Genomic DNA, 24,739 nt, shown 5'->3' with positions numbered 1-24,739 from the left:
GTAATGAGTTTGATAAATGGGCAATAAACGCAAATTGATGAGCAAACTCAACACGGTTTAAACTCGCATGTCAATAATTACTTTCGACGAATGAACGAAAACGGTGCCAATCGTACAATTTATGCTATACTGTACTAGGTAGAAGGTAGGGGAAAAGTTCATATAACGCCCTATGTGGCTAATACGCGCCACTCTTGTTTTGAAGAATCTGAAGCATTTTAAGCCTGCAAAATATTACCAATTTGTTCTAAATGCTGTGATTGGTCATGGCAAGTATGAATTTTTCCTTAAAATGCTCCTGTGTCGTGATAATTTCACAATTTAGGTTTTTCTTCATTTCGATCTAAATTTTAAAACACTTCCAATAAGGTGTCACCAAGCAGAGAAAAACGAATAAGACAATATTTTCTTACACATCGATAGAGGAGAATCTAAACTACGATTTAATGCTAAAAAATTATACCGAACTCGCTATGGTATGCTTTTTATGGGTATGTTTTATCACGGCTCATGCGCTCGTTATAACGCGCCAATCGTAGTAGGCTGAAAATAGCATTAATTTTTCAAAAAGGCCAATTTTCATTGAAAATGAACAAAAAGTCTCAAACCTTATTTTGAACGTTAATTCAGCCCAAAAAATCTACTTTCATTTTTTTTTTAATTTTGATTAGTCCATTTTGATTTTATTTTCATTCAAAGTGTCTGTAAGTATTGGTGTGTTTTCGGTCTTCGGCTGCTTTCGGGTGTGTTCGGCTGCTAGGCGCGTATTGAATACACGGCGGCGCGTATTTGCAACACAGTTTTGTTCTGTGGCTTTGAATAAGGATTTAAACAATCAAGTTTTTGAAGCAACTATAGCAATTTGAGTAATAAAAAATCATAGGCATTTGTAGAAAACAATTTTCTCCAACGATTGCACACATTTTTAACACAATTTGTACGTGGAATACATAGAAAATCAGCGATTCGCTTAGGTGGCGCATAATAGGGCATGTACCCCTACATCGGAATGGTGTTCTGTTGAAAATTTCTCGCTACACCAGCAGCCAGGGGCCACAAAATGCACCTGTCAAAATTTCCCAAACACACACACACACACCCACCCACCTTCGCGCCAAAGTCGATGACGAAGGAGTGCATTTAATTTTCCCGGGAAAATTCGCAAAACCACTCGTCGTGGCAATAATAATCTCCATCGGAGTCGAAGAGTCAGGTTACAGAGGCAAACTTTTCCGAATAAGTTGGACTTGGTTGGCGACAAGGATTTTGTGCTTGAAGTCTAACTTATGGGGGTGCAAGTCCCATCATTTTGTTGATTGAGTGAGGTTTAATTTTTGAGCGATTTAAAATCCACCTGTTTTCCAACTGGTGCACCTTACAGAGACAGGGTAAACAAATGAGAAGAAGATGAAGAAGTGCCAGCAGCAGCGGCAGAGCCGGATCTACCCTTTGAAGGATCAATGCTATTATTTTTTCATTCACTGCTTTCAGGATACGTATGCAATTCCTTATTTTTAAATTCTATTTCTGTTATTCCAAATACCCAGTTTGTAAGAATTCAAAACCAAAAGAAAATGGCAAATGTTGAATAGAGTAGATTTTACACAGAATACTTTAACACGTTCGTCGCCATGCTCATTTTGGTAGTTTTACTAGCCAGGCCCAAAGAAATTTTCAGAGAGAGCAAGCAAAGAGGGAGAACTCCCATATTTAAAACGTGTGGCGAAGCTGAGCGGTAAACTCGAGTAAGAGAGCGGCACACGCATTTTGATGTGACGGGGCCTCCCAGGAAATACACCCGTCACCCGAATATGGATGCCGTGGCGACGAACGTGTTAAACATTTCCACATAATAAGCATATTATTTGGTACGGTTCTACAAATACTTTCCAGTTTTGTTTCAAGAAAATCTCCAAATCGTTAACCCCTCTCAACTCTACTACGCTTGATTCAACATCTTCCAATTGTTTTCGTTTTTTCACGTTTAGAATTTTGGGTTGGGAAACAATTTGCATAATATTTTCTGAAATGAACAAAAAGTTCAAAATTTTACCCCTTATTATCAAATCAGAGTATTTTTTTCCTTCAAGAGGTTTTGTCAAAAATCAGGACACCATGAAGAAAAAATCAGGATTTTTCAGGACACTACAAATTCAGCTTGAACTGCATAAATAAAGCCAAAATAAAGGTACTGTAAACGCCTTAATTTATACACTGTGACAATCAGAATCTTAGCTGACATGCAGTTTCGGTTGATCGGTTAATTTATTTTATTGCTGATTTATTCGATATGCTGATAATTTAACTGAAAATTCAATTACAAATAAGATATTTTTTGAAAATAAGGACAAATTAGTCAACAAATTTTAACATCTAGTCATTTCATTTCTTTCAATCTGCCTAAATTGATCTTAAAATCTTCTTACTTAATGGTTATAACTTTCATCAATAAGGTCTTTTCATGTATTTAAATATAAACAACGGGAAAATATTTCGGCTTTTTCAGTCAATTCACGGATCCAAAACAAGGTGTTTTAAATAAAAATTTAACATTTTTTGAAGACATTTTTTCAATAAAAAAGACATACAATTTTTAAATTTATTTATACAACTCAATTGATGATTCAAATATATGAACTTCTTGAAATTTGCAAAACGATTTGATTTTTGCTTTAAAAATATCTCAAATGCAATTTAATTAATACATCTTTAAAAGTTCGTTTGAAATCTTTTCTATATATATATATATAAAAATGAATGTTTGTCTGTCTGTCTGTTCCCTATAGACTCGGAAACTACTGAACCGATCATCGTGAAACTTGGCATCTGAGAATTTTTGGGGCCGGAGGTGGTTTCTGTAATAGTTACGAACCGCTCCGACTTAAGGGAGAGGGGGCTTCCATACAAAAGTTGTAGTTTTTCGAAACAAATTAAAGTCATAACATCCATTTTCTCGAGATTTTTTTTCCTTTGAGCGGTTTGTTTTTCGTCTCCATGGTCGAGGCGTCTCGAGCCAACGTCGCGAGAGAATGGATCGTAGTTTTCCGCTAGAGAGATAGAAATCTGCCATCGTATTCATTAAAAACCTTTTTATTTCAATCAGATGGCAGTACTGGAGTGAACCTGATTAGGGTGACATGAAATCATTTAGATTTTAGATAAATTCAACTGCAAATTGAATGCTAGTATAATTGATCAAATGACTGGCCATAACATTTTCATTCCTCAACTGTTGAATAAAAAACCATTGAATTACTTCAATGGAAAGAAAAAGATTATTTTTAATAGTATCAAAAATTTCTCAAATGTTCCAACTGACATTCAGCTATATTGAAATTAAGCTAGATTAATCTATTCAAATGTTTTTTTTTTAAACAACTGTCCATTTTTACCTTTACCTTCAAAACAATGATAATGATTTTCAATTTAGCTATTTTTTATGTTTATCAATCAATTTAATAAATTTCTTATTCGATTTCAAAATTTTCTATTCAAGGAAAATATCGAGGCGAGCCTGGATTCCCGGATTTTATTTCAATCGTCCGGTTTTTGTCTGGATGTATTCACATAATTTGTTCAATTTATCAAAAAAAAAAATGAAATTGAGTAATGATTTATTTTATTTCTGATCCGAAAACGGATATTTCATAATGAGTTTCATCAAAATTAATAAGAATTATTTTGAAGCATTGAACACATTAGACGAAAAAATAAAGGTTCAAATTTCTCCTATCTTTTCCTGATTTTGTTCGAAAAATGGATATATTTTGCTCTGATTTGTCCGGATAATGCCCGGTTTTTGTATTCCAAATTTCAAATGAATGCACGATTTTTCACTCGTTTTAAAAAAAATGGCCAGGCTCGACAACGTGCTGAAAAGTTCTAGAAAGCATAATATAAAATTTCATTGTTTTTTGCACCATTCGCACTCGATTCATTAAGACAAGCACGCAGATAGAATCGCTCGATCAGATAATTATTTTTACTTTGTTGAAAAAAAAAATCATTTCAATATGAATTAAAACTTCATAAAATCTGCCAGCCTAATTTTTCACGTTTACTTCATGTCTATCCTTGGCGCTTATTCTGGTTTATTATGGAAATAAAACAATTTCTGTGGTAACTATGGCAACTATGGTAACGCACTATGAGAGATAGTCATACAAGCAAGCGGACAAACTTTATTAATTGGAGTTTTGGTTTTATCAACGCTTTTGTTTGTACTTCGAAATTATCAACGATGTCCGGTGAATTTTTCATAATAATCCAACAAAATTTACTAGTTGTCTATAAGTTTCGAGCTACTCGAGAAGTAGCTTTTGTTTGATTAATATTAACCGAAAAATTTCGATTATTTCGAAATACAAACATGTATTGAAATGTTTTCAACGATTTGACTGTCATTCCTTTTGGTTTCGATCGTAAGATCAAAAAGTTATATTTAACGATCATATTTTGGAAATTAAATAATAAAATATAAATAAAAATTTTTATACAAAATGGGAAAAATTATACATGTATTTGAGCGGAACTCAGGCCCCTATCCTTTCAGTGGCTGCCCTTTTATATTTTAAACACTTCTAGCCAGCTCTTATTTGCAAAAGAAAACATGTTTGAAAAGTTAGGACAATATAGGTAGCCCGTTAGGATACCTAGTTTCAAAGTCAAAGACGGGTAACTTCTAAATCTGGAAAACTGATCTGATAGTTTTATAGTTACTTTTCATAGAGGATAGGTCCAAAAAACTGACACTGGTGAAATTCTAAAAAAGCTTCAAATCTTGAGATCGGAACTGAACTTTTCAGAACTTGTTAAATATCCACATAAAACATGAAAAATCATCCGGACCTAAATGATCTCGTCCGAAAGCTTTAATTATTAAATTTTTTCTAATTTTTTTCATTCTCTCATACTTTATATTCTTATTAGTGGTTCTGAAGCCTCTCAACACTGTATTTTCACAGAGATTAACGTTTACATCAATGTATTGTACGTAGAAGTTGTTTTATAATCAGTGATCATAAATTAGCCTTGTAACTTTTTTATTATTAAACATATATATCTTTGCAATTTTTCCTCATTTTTCAATATCTTAAGAACGGAAGAGTTCTGAAATACGAACTTTTTTAAACAAAGTGTCTTCTTCCTAGTGAAAATTTAATTGATTTTTTTTCCGATTTTTTGTCCGCGTGATTTCTCATAGTACAACACAGTGCCGTGTTTTGTTGATTTTTCTGTGTTTTCTCTGCTACTTTGATCATGAGGTTTGACAGCTCTGAGCGCTAGTGGCGACTCCACTCGGAAAATTAGCTTTTTCCAGCGATCCATAGTAACCATGTCATAGCATACTGATCAGTGGGAATATTTTGGCGCGTTTTTCTCAACCAAACATATTTTCAATGCAAGGGGTGGCGATATGAAGCCTTGATGTGATTTTTTTTCTTGATTCCCAGCTCATTTGTACAGCACATGCTAATGAATGACGCCTAGATGTGACCCAGATTGACATTTTGCCGATCGAATAAAACATATACATTTTTTTTGCCAAAATCTGAAATTGAAAAGACATGGCGTTAATTTTTGGAGATTTTCTTTTCTTTTAGGGGTTTGTTTTTCGTCTCTATGGCCAAGCAAACGTCGTCGCAAATGGATAATAACCAAAGCATACTGTTCATTGATCGCTGGAAAAATTGAATAATAAGGCGCCTGTTTCTCAACCTATATTTCTTATGCACGTGGGGGCGATATGCAACCTAGATGTGTTTTTTCTTGCTTAATTGTACACAGCACGTGAAAAAAATGACCCCTAGATGTGACACAAATGGGTATTTTATCAATCGAATCAAAACCAATCGAAAGATTTGCAAAAATAGTTCGTGTTAATGTAGGTATCATTTGTTGCCAAAAAAAATATAAATTTAGTTCTGATGCTAATGAAATAATGGTATGACACTTTGCAGACAACTGAAAAAAAATTCAGAAAGTATAGAATTTACAAACAATTTTTTAACCCATTTTGCCAACAACGTTATTTTTGAATTATATTGAAAACAGAAATATGAATAAGATGTTTTCTACAGAGATAGATCGGAAACATTTTGTTGAACATGAACAAGTTTTATCAAGCGCCATTTAAATTTAAAGAAGATAAAAAAATCCGATCCGACACATGAACTGATCAAAAGCCTTTTCTGTAAATTGGATAACATAGGACTGACGCATAAGTGAAAGGTATCAGTGAAATAAACTGCTTTTTATTGACCAAAAGTGAGGGAATTCATTTTCCCAAAGAATTTTGATTCAAGGAGCACCAGAGCATGTTCAAACGTTCATCTTTTCTCTGTTACAAAAAAATAAAAATAAAATTGTTTTCTTCTAAAAATTGTTACATCGGCCCAAATGCACAACTGAAACGAATTTAGAAATAAAAATGAAAACTTTTTAATTTAAAAAGTTCTGAAAAAAACATCGTACTTTTTGCCTGCATACCAATTGAAGTATGTACTTAAGATGAAAAAGGTTTTTGTGTTACATGGCTGCATAAAAGAGACTTTTGATCCGCTTCTTTTTTGAAAAGTGAGACTTTAGAAATGATTTTCAACTGGAAACAAAATTTTTATGAGGAATTTTTAGTATACCCTTAAAAGTTAAAAAAATTTTCCCTTCTGTCAACTTACACGGTGGGCAAAGGTCAAACGTCGAACTTTTAAGAAATTCATCTTTAAAATGATTCAATGTGTTGGAAAGACCAGAAGGGGTATTCTGAATGTTGGAACGGAAGCGGAAATTAAAAATTTTCAAATATGTTTGTAATGAAGGTCATTTGCTTTGAACAGCATTCGTTAAATGTGGAGTAACAACCATAAATTTATACTGCAGGAATACTGCAGATATACATGAAACATGATAAAACAGACAGAAGTACGTATTAAATCCATTTTTAAGCCATTACTCTGACGCATCTGAAATTAAACATTGCATTCACAGTTGCCCCAATAAACGGGACAAATGTGAACTTAGAAATTGTTTTTGCCAACATTTTTGAATATTTGACTTTCAAGGAAAAAATAAAAAAAATGCTGAGAATTTATTCAGTGATGCAACTGATATTTTTTTTTAATATTTATATTTTTTTGCTTTAATAAATTTATTAGAAAAAAAAGAAACATGCACTGTTTGAAATCGATAATTTTCATACCATGACAAATGCTGTTTGGGAAAACTTCAAGCTGAAATGTCTCATGTCCACGAGTTTGGCATATGGCGAAACATTTTTTTGCATAATTTTGGCCCAAAATCATAGATATTCAAACTGCTTCGAAGGGCGAGGATGGTGAAAAAATCTGTTTGAAAATGGTTATTCAAAATCCTTTTCATCGTTTTTTTTTATAAATTTATATAGCTTATTTTTTCAACTCCAAAAATTACACCATCTAAAGCTAATCAGGAGCTGGAAGTCCTCATAATACAGAATATTAGGATTATACTAAAAAAAATGACCCGATTCACGATATTGATCGATTTTCAAATTTCTATCTCCATATAGTACAATACGAATCTTTTTCTTTCAATTAGAAATTTATGTAAACTCGAGCCGAGTGAATCAGCCTACCTTTTTCAAGCAGTGGGGGACAAAATTGGAAAAGATTGGGGAGCTCCCATTTAAGTTTAAGATAAAGTGCTTTTCAAATGTTTTTATGGGAGTTCGTAACTTTCCACTTTGGGAAAAAGGTGGAAAATCCATACATTTTTTACGTTATTTTAGTCATTATGAAGCTTTAAAAAAGAGTATAAATTTCAGATCTTGAAAAACAAATTAAGAGATCCAGTTTCAGTAAATAATATATAACAAATTTGAATTGCAATTCGGAACTTCAGCTGCAGCTCTCATTTCAAAGTTGTTGGATCTGAACTATGATGGTTTGACTTGAAAAAATGCTTACGAAAATCTAAATTTGAATGATTTTTTACAAATTACAAATTGTTTCAAATGTTTCAAAATTTTATCAGAAAAGTGTAGAATTTTCCTTAATAAACATATTTTCAAAAGTAGCAAGACGCCAAAATTACTCAAAATAAGCTCGTAAATTCTTTGCACCTTAATTTTAAGTGAATTTTGTGGCTTTCCGTAATTTATCAAAATCCTTTAAATGTCGAGTTGAGTATTTAAAAGAAAAATAAACAAAAATTAAAGTTGATGTTGAAATTGGTTGGTCTCTAAGAATATTTCATATCAGCATTAAATTTGTTATGATATAAAAGTTTTTATTATTATCAAAATAATTAGTTATAACGTAATGGATGAACTTGCTTCGATACCGACATTTTTAAATAAAAACCAATTTCAAAGACAAGATAGGGTTAACTATGTTCTTGTAAATCGAAATTGACAATTAAAAACTATTTCCAATTCGTAAATGTCATGTACTGTCGCAGAATGAAATGTCTTAGGCCTAGAGTGATACAGTACTTAAAACCGCCGAAGGCGACATTTGCGACATGTTTGTTAACACTTTTTCATAAATTTAAATATATTATATTTGAATAAATATATTAATGAATATAATATATTAAAAGAATTATAAAACCGCATCAATGATTTGGTATGTTCAATTTGGTAGCCTCAGAAATCCTTGGTCTGTGCTTTGTTCGAACCAAAAAAAAAGGTTGTCAGTAAGGTCAAAAAGTTACCATTACTCTGGCTTGACTATTTGAGAAAATCCTAAGCTTGAAAGGAGAGATCGAACATAAACCACGTCTAAAGGCGTGGTTGGGCAAGTACGACATCAATTAGAAAAATATGCTTAGTATTTATTTTTCATATAAGTTTAAATATTTTAGTTATTTGTTGACCAATTTTGACAACAACTACACAAAAATATAGCTATGGATTAGCGTCAATATGTTTAAAAATTTAAGAAAATTGATTGAAGTGTGTAGAAACTACAACCGAAAAAGTACTGAAAGTCAAGTTCAAATTATGACATTTTTGAAAAAAATGTCAAACGATTTTTATCATCTATCAAATTTTCGTAGAACAATAGTTGTTTGAGATCATTAAAAAAGCTTCTGTATATTTTTCAGCGAAAAAAACTTGGCCTCTAGAGGGTTGAATCGTAGCTTTAGAAAATACGCACTATTTTTTTTTTAAATGGTAAGCTATATTTGTATAATGGAACTTTAAGTAACTAAATATGGAATCCACTTTCATCGTGAAATAAAATCTTTTAATTTGTTCAAGAGTCTGTTAGATGAGATTTGAGTCTAAACAATTTTTTTTAAGGAAAACTTTCATATTTTTTTAAATAAACTGTATTTTAAAACTCTAGAACAAATTCAAGGATTTAACCATATTGGTGAAAATAAATCATATTTTCAAAAATAAAAGTAAGAGATTTAAATTTTTCGTTTCAAATCCTTTCTTTTCTTTCAAACTTGATCTGAATTTGTGATTTTAGCTTGAAATTTGGTTATTGAGAACCTGCAATATTAATGATAACATCATTAAAACACACACCGAAAAGATACAGAATTTTGTGCAGATGTTTTAGGTGAAGATCAGAAACATGTTTTTTTATCAGCAAATAATTTTCAATCTTACGAAAGACATTTTTAAAATGAAAATCAGATATTTTTTTCGAAAAACGGAACTTGTAGACTTAAAAACAAAAAAAACTCAAATTCTACTATGTATTTGTGATTTTCAGCTAAAATGTGCGTACAAACGATTTTTAAATGAAATTTTTGAAAACTCATCTACGAGCTTAATCATATTCTCAATTTTAAACCTGAATTTTGAATCTGAATTCTGAACCTGAATTCAAGAAAAAAAATTTCAATCTGTTTCCAATTTTCAACACGATAACTGAAATGTACAAAAATACTCGATATCCGAATCTTAATTCCAGACCAGAATTTCAAAAGCCGAGTTTTAGAGCCTTCAATAACGAATCTATAATTTAAATTCTATAGTTAAGGTGTTTTAATCTGAATTCATTATTATGATTGCTTATTTTAAGTTTTAACAGCAGATTTGGTTTAAAAAAATAATTTCGAATGATGGATCTGATTGTGAGTTTTTAATTTTAGATCGCCATTTGAAGCTTTGTTATAAAACAATTTTTCATAAGAACTAAGTTAAAGGACTTTGAAACTGAATAAAAAATAAAAAAAAAAAATTATATGTTCGTTTATTGATTTATTTTAAACATTTTAGCACTCCTGGGGTATTCGTGAAGGAATTTTTTTTATTTTACTGAAAGACTTGAGACTGAAAGCAGAAAATCAACCAAGGAAAAGAAAATTATTATTCAAAAAATTAAAAAGCCATATAATTTTTGTAAATTATGAATCGATGTATTCTTGAATGACACGGGCTTGTGATATAGCTCAGTTGGCAAGTCTGTTGTCTCCTGAGCAGATGTCCGCGAGTTCGAGCCCAAGAGTAAACATCGAACACAGTTGTACCGGATAAGTTTTTCAATAACGATCCGCCAACTGTAACGTTGATAAAGTCGCGAAAACCATAATGATGGTAAAACGACTATAAACGAAACAAAAAAAAATAATCGAAAATTGATTATCAATTTTGATATGCAATGAAAAAAAAACAAATTTGAACTAGGATTTCTAAGCATCTTTTCGTTTATAATTTTTTACTTGAACTGAAAATCAAGAATCCTAAACTGAATACAGAATCCGAAATATGATAATAGAAATGCAATTTTTTGTTTGGAATATATGGAACCAGAGCCATTGAAATGAGTAAAATGTCAATCAAAATGATTAGGACTGAATTTAAATAAACAAGGTAGAAAATTTAGGAAACCTGAAGCAAAATTTGGAACTGGGGATAAATTTTCGAGGTTTTGGCATAAGTTTTGAATTTGAACTGTTACTCATGAATAACTTTGGTGGGTTTAACCCCCAACCCCCCCCCGTTCCTACAGCCATGGTATTTACCCACCCATGGAAAAAAAATTATCGATTATTAAGTAGCGTAAAAAAATCGTTTTTGAACCAGTTGGTTTCAAAAATTGTTTAGCCTCATGTTCCATTTTTTAGAAAAGATTTGCTTCATTTCGACAACTACATCAATTTGAATATAATTCATCAATGATTCCGCTCAAAATTTATAGGTAACTGTTTATTGACTACCGGGCAACATGCAACAATTTTCGATTTCGATGGCTTCTAAAAACTTTATGTTCACAGTTAATCATTCCCCTTATGCAGTAAAAGTTTCAGGGTTGAAATTATTGGATTCTTCAGTTATTTTCAATTTTCTAAAAACATGTGATTTTCATCCTCCTCAGAAAATATGGTAACTTGCAACAAACTTTGTTTTTGATGAAAAATCTTATGAAAACGTATGAAAATGTATAGTTTTTGATAAATTTGCGATGAATTTAAAATCATTAAACAACATTTGCAATGATTTTATGAAAATTTATTTTCACCTTTTTTCTGAAAATAAGGGTGCTGCATACATTAAGGGGTAAAACAATACTACTAAAAATTGTAAAAGCCGAAAACATAGAAAATAATGTTTGGATGAAAAAAATTTCAACGTTGACAAACGCGTGATGCAAAACAATCATTTTCCAGCATATGGAAATGAGATTTACAAGGTGTTTCTTTGATATGCATTTTGTTGCATTTTACCCCAGACTGGTAACCGAATTATTTATAAAAATATTTACTAAAAAAAATTTAGTGATTGTATTTTTACATCAACAGTGGAGAATGAGGATGAAGAAACCTGTATGAAATTTGTAGGTGATATTATCAAGCCAACCCGTCATACTGGGTAAAGTTTTTCCGGCATCGAAAAATGTGAAAAATTGTACATTTATCTTTTAAAAATGATCATTTTTATTTGGTTACTGTTTAAATCTTTTAATTATGGTAGTTAGAATTTCCAGAATCAATTTTTAAAATTGATTTTTTCAACTTTCAACAATTTGTTTTAGAAAGGCCTTAAACAGGATTGCATTTTCTATAATATTAAAAAAATGTTGTTTAAGGATATTCTATAGTTCATTTGGCAAACATCGAAAAAAAAAAACATCTTTTGAGTCACGAATGACACAAAACTTGAAACGACTGTAATTGGAACAAAAAAATAGAAACCTGAAAAGATATTTAAATTAAAAAAAAAAATACAGACAGCATTCAATGTATGTAAGGGGTGTAGGGGCATAACGAGAACCCCCCCCCCCCCCCCTTGGGGCAGTATAAGCACCGTTAATCAGGACACGATGAGCGTTTTCTGCCGTAGAATCTAGCAGCGAATTGTATGTCTATTTGTAAAATAACAATCAAACAATCAATCATGAATGGCAATTGAAAAAAAAGCCTCGACCAGGAATTAAACTGGAGTCTTTTAATTACCCCTCCGATATTTACCAATAGACTAAATCGTCTGAAGTAAACTTTTCAAGCGGTACAGCTCAATATTTCAGTTGACTTCATCGAGTTGAATTCGCTGCTAAATTCAACGGCAGAAAATGCTCATCGTGCCCCAATTGATGGTGCTCTGGTCGTCCCGATTGAAGTGTGAAGTGAAGCGAAAAATCAGAAATTTAATGATGGTGAAAATTGAGGAACAATGTGTACATCTTTTTGCAGTGCGTAAATAAATTACAGATTAAGATGATTTGAAGTAATAAATACGATAAATAATAAGTACGAAACTTATCCTCATGAAACTTTATTTAAGAAAATTGGTACATTTGTAGAATAGAGGATTGCATACTATGCCCCGGGTGCTCGTAATGACCTCATGTCTATGTTCCAAATTTTATCAAAAATTGTTTTAAAATTGTTCGAGTTTCTTTTCCAATTTCTTTCATGCTATAAGGCCTCAGTCGAATTATTAGTGTTTTCTTCATTACATCTCAGAGAAGAGCATTTTAGGAAATACATTTTTTTCTTAAAATTTGAAGAAGTTTACTAAAAATTATCGTTTTTTTTATTAAAATGTATTTTAGGCCTTCTAATTGTGTATATATCAAAACATTTTTGTGACATTCCTGTTGATACGGTTGTTAAAACTTGAAGCGAATGATAGTTAAAAAGTTCTAATTAAGACATTTCTGTTTTGGTGTCTATAATTTCCTTATAAATGGGATTTTGAATAATATTACATTTCTACCCCATTTCTACTCCTAAATCCGATCCCTGTTAGCATCTTTCCTGGGAAAATGTTATCAACACCCGGGGCCATTCACTAGGGACACGTACCTGCATACATACGTGTGTAGAGTTAGATGATGCTCGGGAGAAAGTTGAACGATAAAATTGATGTAAATGATAACAACCACATCGTCATCGTCCCGCCGACTTTCCACTTGCTGCTGTCACCATCAGTCAGTCATTCAGTCATCCTACAAGTCAGTCAGTCAGCCTGTCGAGGACCAGGTTTGTGATGACGACTATATGCGGTGATGACGACGACGACGACGAAGACGACAAATCAAGATAATGAAAATTTGCACTCATCTGGTCTGGTCTCGTCGGGAAATACTTTACTTTTTGCTGCCCTAGAAAACGGGATTTCTCTCCCGGCAGGAAGCTGTACACAAACGATACCGTTCTTGTTGCTGCTGACAGTTTTCTTCCGGCCATGCACCGGAATGCACCTCTCAGGGCAGTTCCGTTTCCGGGAAGATTAATTCCTGCCATATATTTCTAAAAACTAATTAATTTATTCTTTCCGTTTTTTTTTCTCGCTTCTTTTCTTCGGAATGCAGCTCGTGGGCGGCGAATTCGACATGGAGCTGAACTTTGTCGTCCAGGATGCCCAGAACGTGAAGCACATGCTGGAACTGCTCGATCACTGTCCGGCGAATCTGCAGGCCGAAGTTTGGTCCGTGTTCATCGCCATCCTCAAGAAGAGCGTACGAAATCTGCAGGCCTGCACCGAGATCGGTCTGATTGAGCACGTCCTGGCCAGGTTATCGAGGGCAGAACCCATCGTGGCTGGTAAGTTCTTCACTTTCTCAACTTCAAACTAGGGAATATCTTTGATTTATTTTATCTTCTACTCCACAGACCTTCTGATCGAGATGCTGGGAGTGCTGGCCAGCTACAGTATCACGGTCAAGGAGTTGAAGCTGCTATTTGGAGCCATGAAGGCCTCCAGTGGAAAGTGGCCCCGGCATTCGGCCAAGCTGCTCAACGTCCTCCGACAGATGCCGCACAGGAACGGGCCGGATGTGTTCTTCAGCTTTCCGGGACGGAAAGGATCGGTGAGTGATTGAATATATGGAGCGTTTGGAGTGTTTAGGCAAACTGTTTTCACTGAAATTTGAATAATTAGTTCCCTCCGTACACTTCAGTATGAAGTACAGATGTTCCGAATTAGCAGATTTTTTTTTAGAGTGCACACTAGACTGAATCGATTTGGGGTCATTTTCGAATTTTTCAAACCCTATGGTCTAAAAACTGCTTCGTTTTGATTCAAAATTCGACCATAATTTTTCAATATTTATTGAACACATAGTTCGATTCTATGAAATTAAAAATGAGTTCACTTTTTCCTTCCTGCGATGGTTCAAAAAGAGTTCGAACGGCGAACTCAAAGTCGATGGCTGAAGTGCTATTTTGATCCAAAACAACTTAATTTTGAGTTTGACCAAAGGAGAGTGTATGTATCTCTACACTCAGGCAAATTCTTAATATAATTTTTATAAGATGCATCTTATGAACCGCTTTTTAGAGTGTAAAATAATTTTTCATAAGAGTCTTATGAAATTCTTTTAATTTTCATACGATGTTCTTATGAAAAATAGAAGAAACGGCATTGTGTGAAAGTAATGAACACATTCGTTCATTTCAACAGTTTTTTTCATCATCTAACAGAACGAAGCAATCGCCAGCTCATAGTTACTAGTTTTACTTCAAAGATAAATGTTATTGTCATTTCCGGAATGGTAAGTCCGATTTGTTGTTTCTGATGTGAGCGACATATTAGTAATTTGAAATACATTTTTGATTACTTTTCAGCTATCTGATCTAACAAGGTCGAAGATTGGGATGCGGCAAAAAAAAACTTTGATGGAAGCGTCTGTTCATGCACTGCTGATGGTGACCAGAAATGATTTGATTTCAAACAAATTTGGCAAATAATAAAGGGAATGTTTTCAGCATGAAATATCTAAAATTATTCTTATTAGAAAGTTATTTACTGTTTCCATAAGAACCTCTTATGAAAAGCAACAACCTCTCATTGCAATAGGCGTTCATCTTCAAAATTCATTCGCGTCATAAGACAATCTTATGAATTTCAATGATTTTTCTTATGGCGCCACTTCATAAGAGAATCTTATGGCATACATAATAGTATTTTTCTGAGTGTACAGATAACTGTTGAATGAAGGTATTTATTTCTTTTGGCATTGAAGACATCTTCAAATTGCTAGATAGTCCAAACCTGTTCGGGACCAGAAGTTGGACATCCAAACGATAGTTGCCCTGTAAAAGAATAACTCGAAAATATGAGCCAACAGAACAAAACACGTCATACCTCCCAGACGCACGCCGTACACATCCCATAAAGTAGTTCCATTTGTAATTTTAAGGAAGCTGATGACATCACGTCACAATTCCGAAATATTTCCGAGAGTGGCGGATGGGTCGCGATCAGATACCAGCATTCACGTTTGAAAGGCTCCTAAATGAGGATTTAGGCGATTTTTGCATCGTGCCTGAAAGTGAACCAGATAGAAGAGGCACGTAGTACAGAAAAGAAATCCAGTAGGACAATCTTGTGCATATTCCATTAGGAAGAATAACGGAGTTGGAAAGGCTAATACAAGCCTAGCCTTCAACAGGGGCCTTTGGTCTTTTTTTTTATTGGTTGATCACCCAGGTGGTAAAATTACGGATTGCATTCCAAGGCACGGCAAGCCACCGCGTCTGCCCAGTATGCTACTCTGGGTCCATGGGTGCAATTGGTCGACTCTAGATACTATGTACCCCTACGCCATAAAATCCACCTGGGGCCTCTGGCCATAGTTCCCATCCGGACCTGCATCGGAGGCTGTACCGAGATAAAGACGAAGTCCCCGTTTACTCGGTTTCAAATCAAAACTAACATCTTGTTACGATTCAAGACTAAGGACCTCTCTTCTGACGACTCGAGGTCCGGCCTTCACTCGTAACTCGCTTGGTTTCCACGACTATCGTGCTCTCCGCCTCTGTTCGAGACCATTGCAAGAGACCAATGACCTCTCCTCTAACGACTCGAGATCTTGACTCCGCTTGGTTTGGCTCGAGGCACACTCCGTGTGTCGAATCGCGAGCAGCTTATCCTAGACTCGCGCCTGTCTTAGCACACATCCGGAGCTTTTCGAAAACTACTCGGATGATTCCCGGCGAACACGTCATCCTACACCGACTCGAGTGACTCACCAGCCGACGACGTTGACTGCGAAGAAGGTTAAGTCTTTTCCCCGCAGCTTTCGTCGTAGGGAGCGCGTTCTACTCAGATACTCGGCGGCGGTGGAAGTTTCCTACACAACGTTCACGACTTACCTTACAGCTCGGCATACGCAGAAGGTAGAGTTTTATCTTTGTATGCTTTAAATACTGCTAGGATCGGACGCGCACTACTCAGATGCTCCCTGACGAAGGAATCACCCTACACCGGACTGATGCTGGTTCCAACTTCTCTATAGGGCAGTCTAATCCGGGTGAACCCTTCGCTGACCACGCACCAAGTATTGGCATCGTGTCTGGTCCGCAGGCAGCAAGCAGGTTAGCGCGTACCCCTTCGAACCTCGGACAGTTGAACACTAGGTGCTCTGGTGTCTCTACTGTGTCACCGCAGGCTGGGCAGAATGGTGAGGCCACATGTCCAAATCGATGGTGGTACTGCATGAAGCATCCGTGACCAGTCAAGAACTGTGTTATGCAGAAATCCACCTCTCCATGTCTCCGGTCCATCCAGGATCCGACCAGCCACGTTCCGAGCTGTCCCACTGGTGCTGCCAGTTGGACATCGAAGCCTCTCTGGCATGTCTCCGCACATCGGACATGTGCCTGTGCTCGTTGCAGAAGATATCTTCCTCTAGCAGACCGAGATGGGCATGATCCCCTCCACAACATCAGCAGCTACCGAGGACACCGTTCGGTATGCGCTGATTACTCGCAGGTTCATCAGCCGCTGCACACTTCAGAGCTTTTGCAAGTACACTGCCTGCTCAAGGCTGCCGCTCCATACTGCAAAATGGACGAGGTCACACTCACCAGGACCCTTCCTCTGCTGCAGCGGATCGTCGAGTTGTTTGACATTACCCGTGAGAGGGCTGCTGTCGCCTTTGCCGCTCTTTTACAGGCGTAGTCAACGTGGGCCGTAATGCTCAGCCGGTCGTCAATCATCACCCCCAGGTACTTGATCGCACGCTTGGATTCGATCGCGCACGGTCCAGCTGCAATCGTCCCTGATTTTGCTGAAATCAGGTGGGTGATCAGCCTCATCTCGGTCTTGTGGTGAGCCAGACGCAAGCTCTTAAGCTTTTTTAGATCAGATTTAAGCTTTTTTTGCGTTCAGAGCATTGGAGATGAATGCTCAAATCTGATAGAAAAAGCTTAAATCTGACAAAAAAAAGCTTGAATCTCTGATGACTGCTATAACGTTGCATGGGCCTGAAAGCTCAGTTTGAAAGTGAGAGGAGCTTGTAGTTTCATCGTACGGACAGGCGGATACAACGTTAAAGAAGCCATGTGGAGAATAGCTCTCAGATTTAAGCTTTTATTGTGGCAGATTTAGGCTTTTTCTATCAGATTTAAGCTTTTTTTTGCCTTGGAGGATTGGAGATGAAAGCCTCAATCAGATCAAAAAAAGCTTTAAAACGAAATTCATTAACACTAAGCAAATATTTAGATGTTGGTCACACGTTCTAGATATAGAGAAATCGTGTAACGTTGCATGGACCTGGTACGGATGGCACTTTGTCGGACGAAAGAGACGCCAGCCACATTCGTCTCCCATCAGTTGTTGAACACGGTCGTGGTTTTGTGCATCTCGAGCTTCGTGTGTGAGAAAAGTGTCCTTCGAACGTTTGAGTGGAGAGACGGTTACCGCGTTCAATCCGGTGATTTTTGCCGTAAGGTGACACATTGGACACTCTTATTCCCGCTAGCTGCCATAGCGGATGAATTGGAAAGCCTTCGCTAGTGACGAAAAAGTGTGTAGGTGACTTTTTTGAAGACTGCGCTGTCGAGTGCTGGAAGTGGTTTTTTTTCCTCTGTTCCCCGTGGAAGTCAATCGACCCCCGCTGGAAGTGTTTCTTCTCCAGCCAGACGGGTGAGGGCCGCCGTTATTGTTAGGCAAAACACGGCCTCATCATCATCAAGACTGGTTGCTTTGATCGTTGACGTCGTGGCAGCCATCATCAATCAACAAAGGAAGACCACGTGGTTGGAGCCATCGTCGACACTGGACCAAATAGACGACTTGTAAATTGGCCGAATAGTCGTGCAACGAAGAAAATAAAACAAGTTTGTAATTTCTCTTATTTTTCTCTGTTTCTCCCCTATCTTTTTTCCCTTTTTTTATTATTTCGACCATTGAGTGCTTCGCTCATATTTTTAAAACGGAGTCATTAGTGGCTCCGTGGAAAAAATATGAACGAAGGCGGGGGGTTAAACCCCTCAGTTATGGATGATGAGAGTTCAACCTACGAAAATGAGGAGCATCTGGAGGACCCAGATGCTGCTGGTCCTTCAAATGCTAGTCTTTCTCAGATGGATGATGCCTCTTCATCATCCCCAGCTGAGAGTAGAACAACCCGACTCCGAGCATATGCAGAGGGCTCATCTTCCTCTGGGCCATGGGTGGTTTTCATCCGGCCCAAAAAAAACGGTAAGCCTCTTAACGTGGTACAGATCACCAAAGATCTGGCGAGGTGGCCCTCTGTAACCAGTGTTACAAAACAGCGTGCAAACAAGCTGCGCGTTGTTGTGGCTAACTCGAAAGCTGCAAACGAGATTGTAGCAAGTAATTTTCTGAACCTAGAGTATCACGTTTACATCCCGTCTCGAGACGTAGAGATAGAGGGCGTGATCACAGAAATGAGTCTGGATGCGAAATACGTTAAATCTAACGGCGTTGGTAAGTTTAAGAGCCTCGATTCGACTTCTGTCGAAATCGTGGATTGCCGTCAACTCAACACTGCCAACGTCGTAAATGGAGTTACAAAGTATTCGCCTTCAGCTTCATTTCGTGTGACCTTCGCGGGTACCGCCCTCCCTCACTACGTCTTGATTGACGGAGTTTTAAGGCTTCCTGTGCGACTCTTCGTGCCTCGACCCATGCATTGTAAAAATTGCATCAAGTTGGGGCACACAGCGTCGCACTGTTGCAATAAGCCACGCTGTCCCCAATGCGGAGAGAATCATGGGGCTGGAGCATGCTCAGCAATAGAGCAGAAATGTGTTTATTGCGGGGGCTCACCCCATGAAATCTCTTCGTGCGAGGCATTCAAGAGTTGCTGGGATAAACAGAAGCGCTCTTTAAAGGAACGATCGAGACGTTCTTATGCCTCTATCTTAAAGAGCGCTTCTCCACTGGCCCAACCTCATTCAAGTAACATCTTTTCTGTGTTGCCAGTTGACAACGAAGAAACAACGGATGAGGAAATCCCTTTTGTTTTCGTTGCGAACTCCCGGAAACGTGCTAAAACAACTCCCAAGACACCCAAAATACCCAAGAAAATCCCTACAATGAGCCCTCCAATCAGTGTCCCTAAAAAGCCGAATGCTGCAGAACAAAAAACAAAATCCTCCTGGATTCCGTACGATTTTTTCACCACAGAATGATGCAACACCAGCCGGGACCTCAAAGGCCCCTTTGACGAATGCAGTTTTTTCAGAATCAACTTCCCAGTCAGGATTGTTTAAGTTGACTGACATTCTGAATGGAATTTTTTCGTTTTTCAACGTTTCTGAATCCATCAAAAGCATTGTTACAGTAATGCTTCCTGTAGTAAAGACATTTTTGAAGCAATTGATGCAAACTTGGCCCCTCATTTCAATGTTTATCTCTCTCGATGGCTAATTTACGCCGAGAGGTCGGAGATATCACTGTTATACAGTGGAATTGCCGTAGTTTAGTTCCTAAACTGGATCCGTTCAAATTTCTTCTTCATGAAACTAGTTGCGATATTTTTGCCCTTTCAGAAACATGGCTTTCTTCTCAATCAAACATCTCATTCCACGATTTTAACATTATCCGTTTGGATCGCAACGATTCTTATGGAGGGGTGCTTTTGGGGATCAATAAGCGCCACTCCTTTTATAGAATCCACCTCCCTTTATCAGGAGGAATTGAAGCTGTTGCATGTCATATAACTATAAGAGGTAAGGACTTATGCGTTGTCAGTTTGTACTGGCCTCATAGAGTTGCAGTGGATCGAAATCACCTAGAGGACCTGTGCTCAGTGCTTCCTGAGCCAAGGTTGATCCTGGGTGACTTCAATTCACATGGAACTGTCTGGGGAGAACAAACTGACGATTGTCGTTCTACTCTTATTTATGACATTTGTGACAGTTTCAATTTAACAATTTTGAACACGGGTGAAAAAACACGGGTACCTAAACCTCCTGCAAGACCAAGTGCAATTGACCTCTCACTCTGCTCAAATTCACTATCATTGGATTGCCAGTGGAAGGTAATCCCTGATCCCAATGGTAGTGATCACTTGCCAATCAAAATTACAATCACCAATGGGGCCAGCACTTCAAATTCAACAAATATGGCATATGACCTTACAAGACACATCGACTGGAAAAAGTACTCGGACGAAATAACAGTTGCCATTGATTCTATGAATGTTTTACCTCCTTTGGAAGAGTATCACTTCCTTTCACGTTTGATCCATGAAAGTGCACTTTGCGCCCAAACAAAACCCATCCCAGATTCAACTGTTCTTCGAAGGCCCCCAAATCCATGGTGGGACCAGCAGTGTTCCAAGCTTTATAAGGACAAATCAAAAGCATTCAAAGATTTTCGAAAACATGGAACCCTTGTCCTTTTTGAATCATACGTTTCCCTTGAAAATCAGTTCAAAAAATTGATCAAAGGGAAGAAAAAGGCGTATTGGAGAAATTTTGTGGGTGGTTTATCAAGGGAAACATCCTTGAGTACCTTATGGAAAGTTGCACGAAGCATGCGTAATCGATCATCTACAAATGAAAGTGAAGAATATACACATAGATGGATATCCAACTTCGCACGGAAAGTCTGTCCAGATTCTACACCTGTGCAAAAAATAATCCGGAACGTGCCTTCTGATAGGTGTGGTCTGGATTCCAGCTTTTCGATGGTCGAATTTTCACTTGCGCTCCTCTCTTGTAACAGCTATTCAGCTCCGGGAATTGATCAAATCAAATTTAACTTGTTGAAAAACCTTCCGGACGCAGCAAAATTTCGCTTGTTAAATTTATTTAATCAATTCTTGGAGAACGACATTGTTCCCCAAGAGTGGAGACAAGTGAAAGTTATCGCTATCCAAAAGCCCGGAAAACCAGCATCCGATGCGAATTCGTACCGTCCTATAGCGATGTTGTCTTGTATACGCAAGTTGATGGAGAAAATGATTTTGTTTCGTTTAGATAAGTGGGTAGAAGCAAATGGTCTCCTTTCAGATACTCAATTTGGGTTTCGAAGGGGCAAAGGGACAAACGATTGTCTTGCTTTGCTGTCTTCAGAGATACAAATGGCGTATGCAAAACGTGAGCAAATGGCTTCAGTGTTTCTAGACATAAAGGGAGCTTTTGATGCAGTGTCGATAGAGGTTTTGTCAGACAAGTTGCACTCCCGGGGTCTGCCTCCTGTATTGAACAACATCTTATACAGCTTGCTTTGTGAGAAACATCTGAACTTTGCTCACGGAGATATTGCTGTTGGAAGAACCTCTTACATGGGCCTCCCGCAGGGTTCATGTTTGAGTCCACTTTTGTACAACTTTTACGTGAGTGACATCGACAGCTGTCTCTCTGAAGGCTGTACACTAAGACAACTTGCAGATGACGGCGTGGTGTCTGTAACAGGATCTACTGAGTCTCATCTGCACAGACCTTTACAAGATACTTTGGCAGATTATCTTCCTGGGCTTTGGAGCTTGGGATTGAATTTTCTGCTCAGAAAACGGAGATGGTTGTTTTCTCTAAGAAACATAGACCTGCTCAACCTAAGCTTCAACTCCTAGGCAGAACGATCACTCAATCGAGGTGTTTTAAGTATCTTGGGGTTTGGTTTGATTCCAAGTGTACCTGGAGGGCCCATATTGAGTATCTGAAAGGAAAATGCCAACAAAGAATCAATTTTCTCAGATCAATTACTGGCACCTGGTGGGGAGCCCATCCAGAAGATCTTTTAAAATTGTATCGAACTACGATTCTCTCCGTGATGGAATATGGTAGCTTCTGTTTCCAGTCGGCTGCCAAAACTCACCTCATAAAACTCGAGCGTATCCAATACCGTTGTCTTCGCATCGCTTTGGGCTGTATGCCCTCTACGCACAACATGAGTCTTGAAGTTTTGGCAGGAATACTCCCTTTGAAAGATCGATTCAATCTACTGTCACTCCGGTTCCTCATTAGGTGTGAGGTCATGAACCCATTGGTGATCGTTAACTTTGAAAGGTTACTTGAGCAAAATTTTCATACAAGATTTATGTCTATATACCATGTCCTCATGTCAATGCAGGTAAACCCTTCTTCGTATTCTCCAGCTCGTGTTTGTAGCCCAGACTACGATAATTCTTCTGTCCAGTTTGATTTGTCTATGCAGCAGGAAATTCGTGGAATCCCGGATCCGCATCGTCCACTTCTGATTCCAAGAATTTTCGAAGCTAAATATAGACACGTCGATGCTGATAAATTGTACTTTACTGATGGATCACTTATAGAGGAATCAACAGGATTTGGAGTGTTCAACGAAATATCTAGCGCCTCTTACAGCCTCGAGTCACCATGCTCTGTGTATATAGCAGAGTTAGCAGCAATTCATTGGGCTTTGGACAGTATCGCTTCAAGGCCAATCGGGCACTACTTTATTGTAACGGATAGTCTGAGTTCTGTTCAAGCAATTCACTCCATAAAACCGGGAAAGCACTCGCCATACTTCTTCGAGAAGATACGGGATAGTTTGAGTGCTTTATCAAAACGTCGCTTTACCATCACCTTTGTTTGGGTTCCCTCTCATTGCTCGATAGAGGGTAATGAGAAGGCAGACTCTCTGGCAAAGGTGGGGGCGATGGAAGGCGACACGTATCAGCGTGAAATCGCCTTCAACGAATTTTACTTTTTAGTTCGAAGAAACTCTCTTGTCAACTGGCAACGCAAATGGGACGAGGATGAGGATGGTCGGTGGCTGCACTCGATTATCCCAAGGGTAAGCCTTAAACCATGGTTTAATAGATTGGACCTGAGTCGGGATTTTATTCGTATATTTTCCCGTCTCATGTCCAATCATTGTTCCTTAGACGCGGTACTCTATCGTTTTGATATTGCTGGCAGCAATTTGTGTAGTTGCGGCCAAGGTTACCACGACATCGAGCATATTGTTTGGTCGTGCGAGGTCCATCTTGTCGCTAGAACGAATTTCATAGACTCCCTTCGGGCCCGAGGAAAACCACCCTATGTTCCAGTGAGAGATGTGCTGGCAGTGATAGACTTGGACTACATGTTCGAAATATATCTTTTCCTTAAAGCTATTGATCTTCGTCTATAATTCTTTTTATTTTCATATTTCCCTATCTATTTTCTTTTCTTTAAAAAAAAGTGAACTAGAAGTAAGCAAACTATTGTAAAAAAAAACAAAAAGAGTTTGGCTCCTTAAAGCCTAAAGGTATGAGCCGTTTCAAATAAAGAATTAACAAAAAAAAAAGAGACGCCAGCCAGTCTTCCTTGGAAATGCGTGTTCCGTGCAGAGTTGCCAAATGCTTTCCAAAAAAGTCTTGAAGATTTAAAAAAAAATGTTTTGAAAAGTCAAATCAAGCAATATCGATTTTCTTATCATGCACCTGCTCAATATATTGCTAAAATCAAGCTACATGAAAGAAGAAACATTCTGTTGAGTTTATTGTCTTCTAGAATAACTCGAACTATTGATTCGGCATATCAACACTAATTGAGAGACCTTGATTCTGGTTCAATTCACAATAAGATCATAATAATTAAAGGTCGATAGCTCAATCGCTTTCATTTTGAGAGACATAGCAAATACCACAGACAGTCAAGGAATTATGTGTCAAGCTTCTTGAATTGATTTAGGCTGGAACAAATATCAATTTCTTCTTTTGTCACCCCCCCCCCCCCCCCCCTTCGAAATTTCAAAAAACCCGAAGGGGGAAATAAATAAAGTTTGAAGTAATTTATGTAAATTTCGTTTAAAAATTACAATATCTGAAAGATTAAAAGACCAAAAAACAAATTTAAGAAGATGGATGTTATTTCACCTTTTGTTTTCTTGATTTGATTGAATTATTCGGTAAAAAAATATTTGATTTACAAGTTTTGTGCAACGATATAGTATGCAACTTGTTTTGCATACAAGCTTCCGTGCAATTTATTCCAATTTATTTGTTTTTCGCATTATTTTTTATTGTCCCCCCCCCCCCTCGCGATGTTCCAACTCTGAGTGACAAAAGAAGGATTTGAAATTTGTTCCGGCCTTATTGAGAAATAATAGAAATAATATCGAGAAATAATATTGTATCCCACCAAC

At 37.1% G+C, this 24,739-nt stretch overlaps 1 protein-coding gene across 16 annotated transcripts in view; it reads left to right on the top strand.

Moving 5' to 3' along the window:
* LOC129738763 (neurobeachin) overlaps window positions 1-24,739 on the top strand; it is a 377,782-nt gene that overhangs the window by 264,023 nt on the left and 89,020 nt on the right. For all 16 annotated transcript variants that reach the window (XM_055730042.1, XM_055730034.1, XM_055730040.1 and 13 more), the window contains exons 2-3: window positions 13,755-13,986; window positions 14,056-14,252. In XM_055730042.1, the coding sequence (XP_055586017.1) occupies window positions 13,755-13,986; window positions 14,056-14,252 (429 nt within the window). The remainder of the gene's footprint in view (window positions 1-13,754; window positions 13,987-14,055; window positions 14,253-24,739) is intronic.

The sequence above is a fragment of the Uranotaenia lowii genome, chromosome 1 (assembly GCF_029784155.1).
Source record: "Uranotaenia lowii strain MFRU-FL chromosome 1, ASM2978415v1, whole genome shotgun sequence".
Classification (NCBI taxonomy): domain Eukaryota; kingdom Metazoa; phylum Arthropoda; class Insecta; order Diptera; family Culicidae; genus Uranotaenia; species Uranotaenia lowii.
The sequence above is the reverse complement of the archived record's forward strand: the minus strand, read 5'-3'. Positions and strand labels throughout refer to the sequence as shown.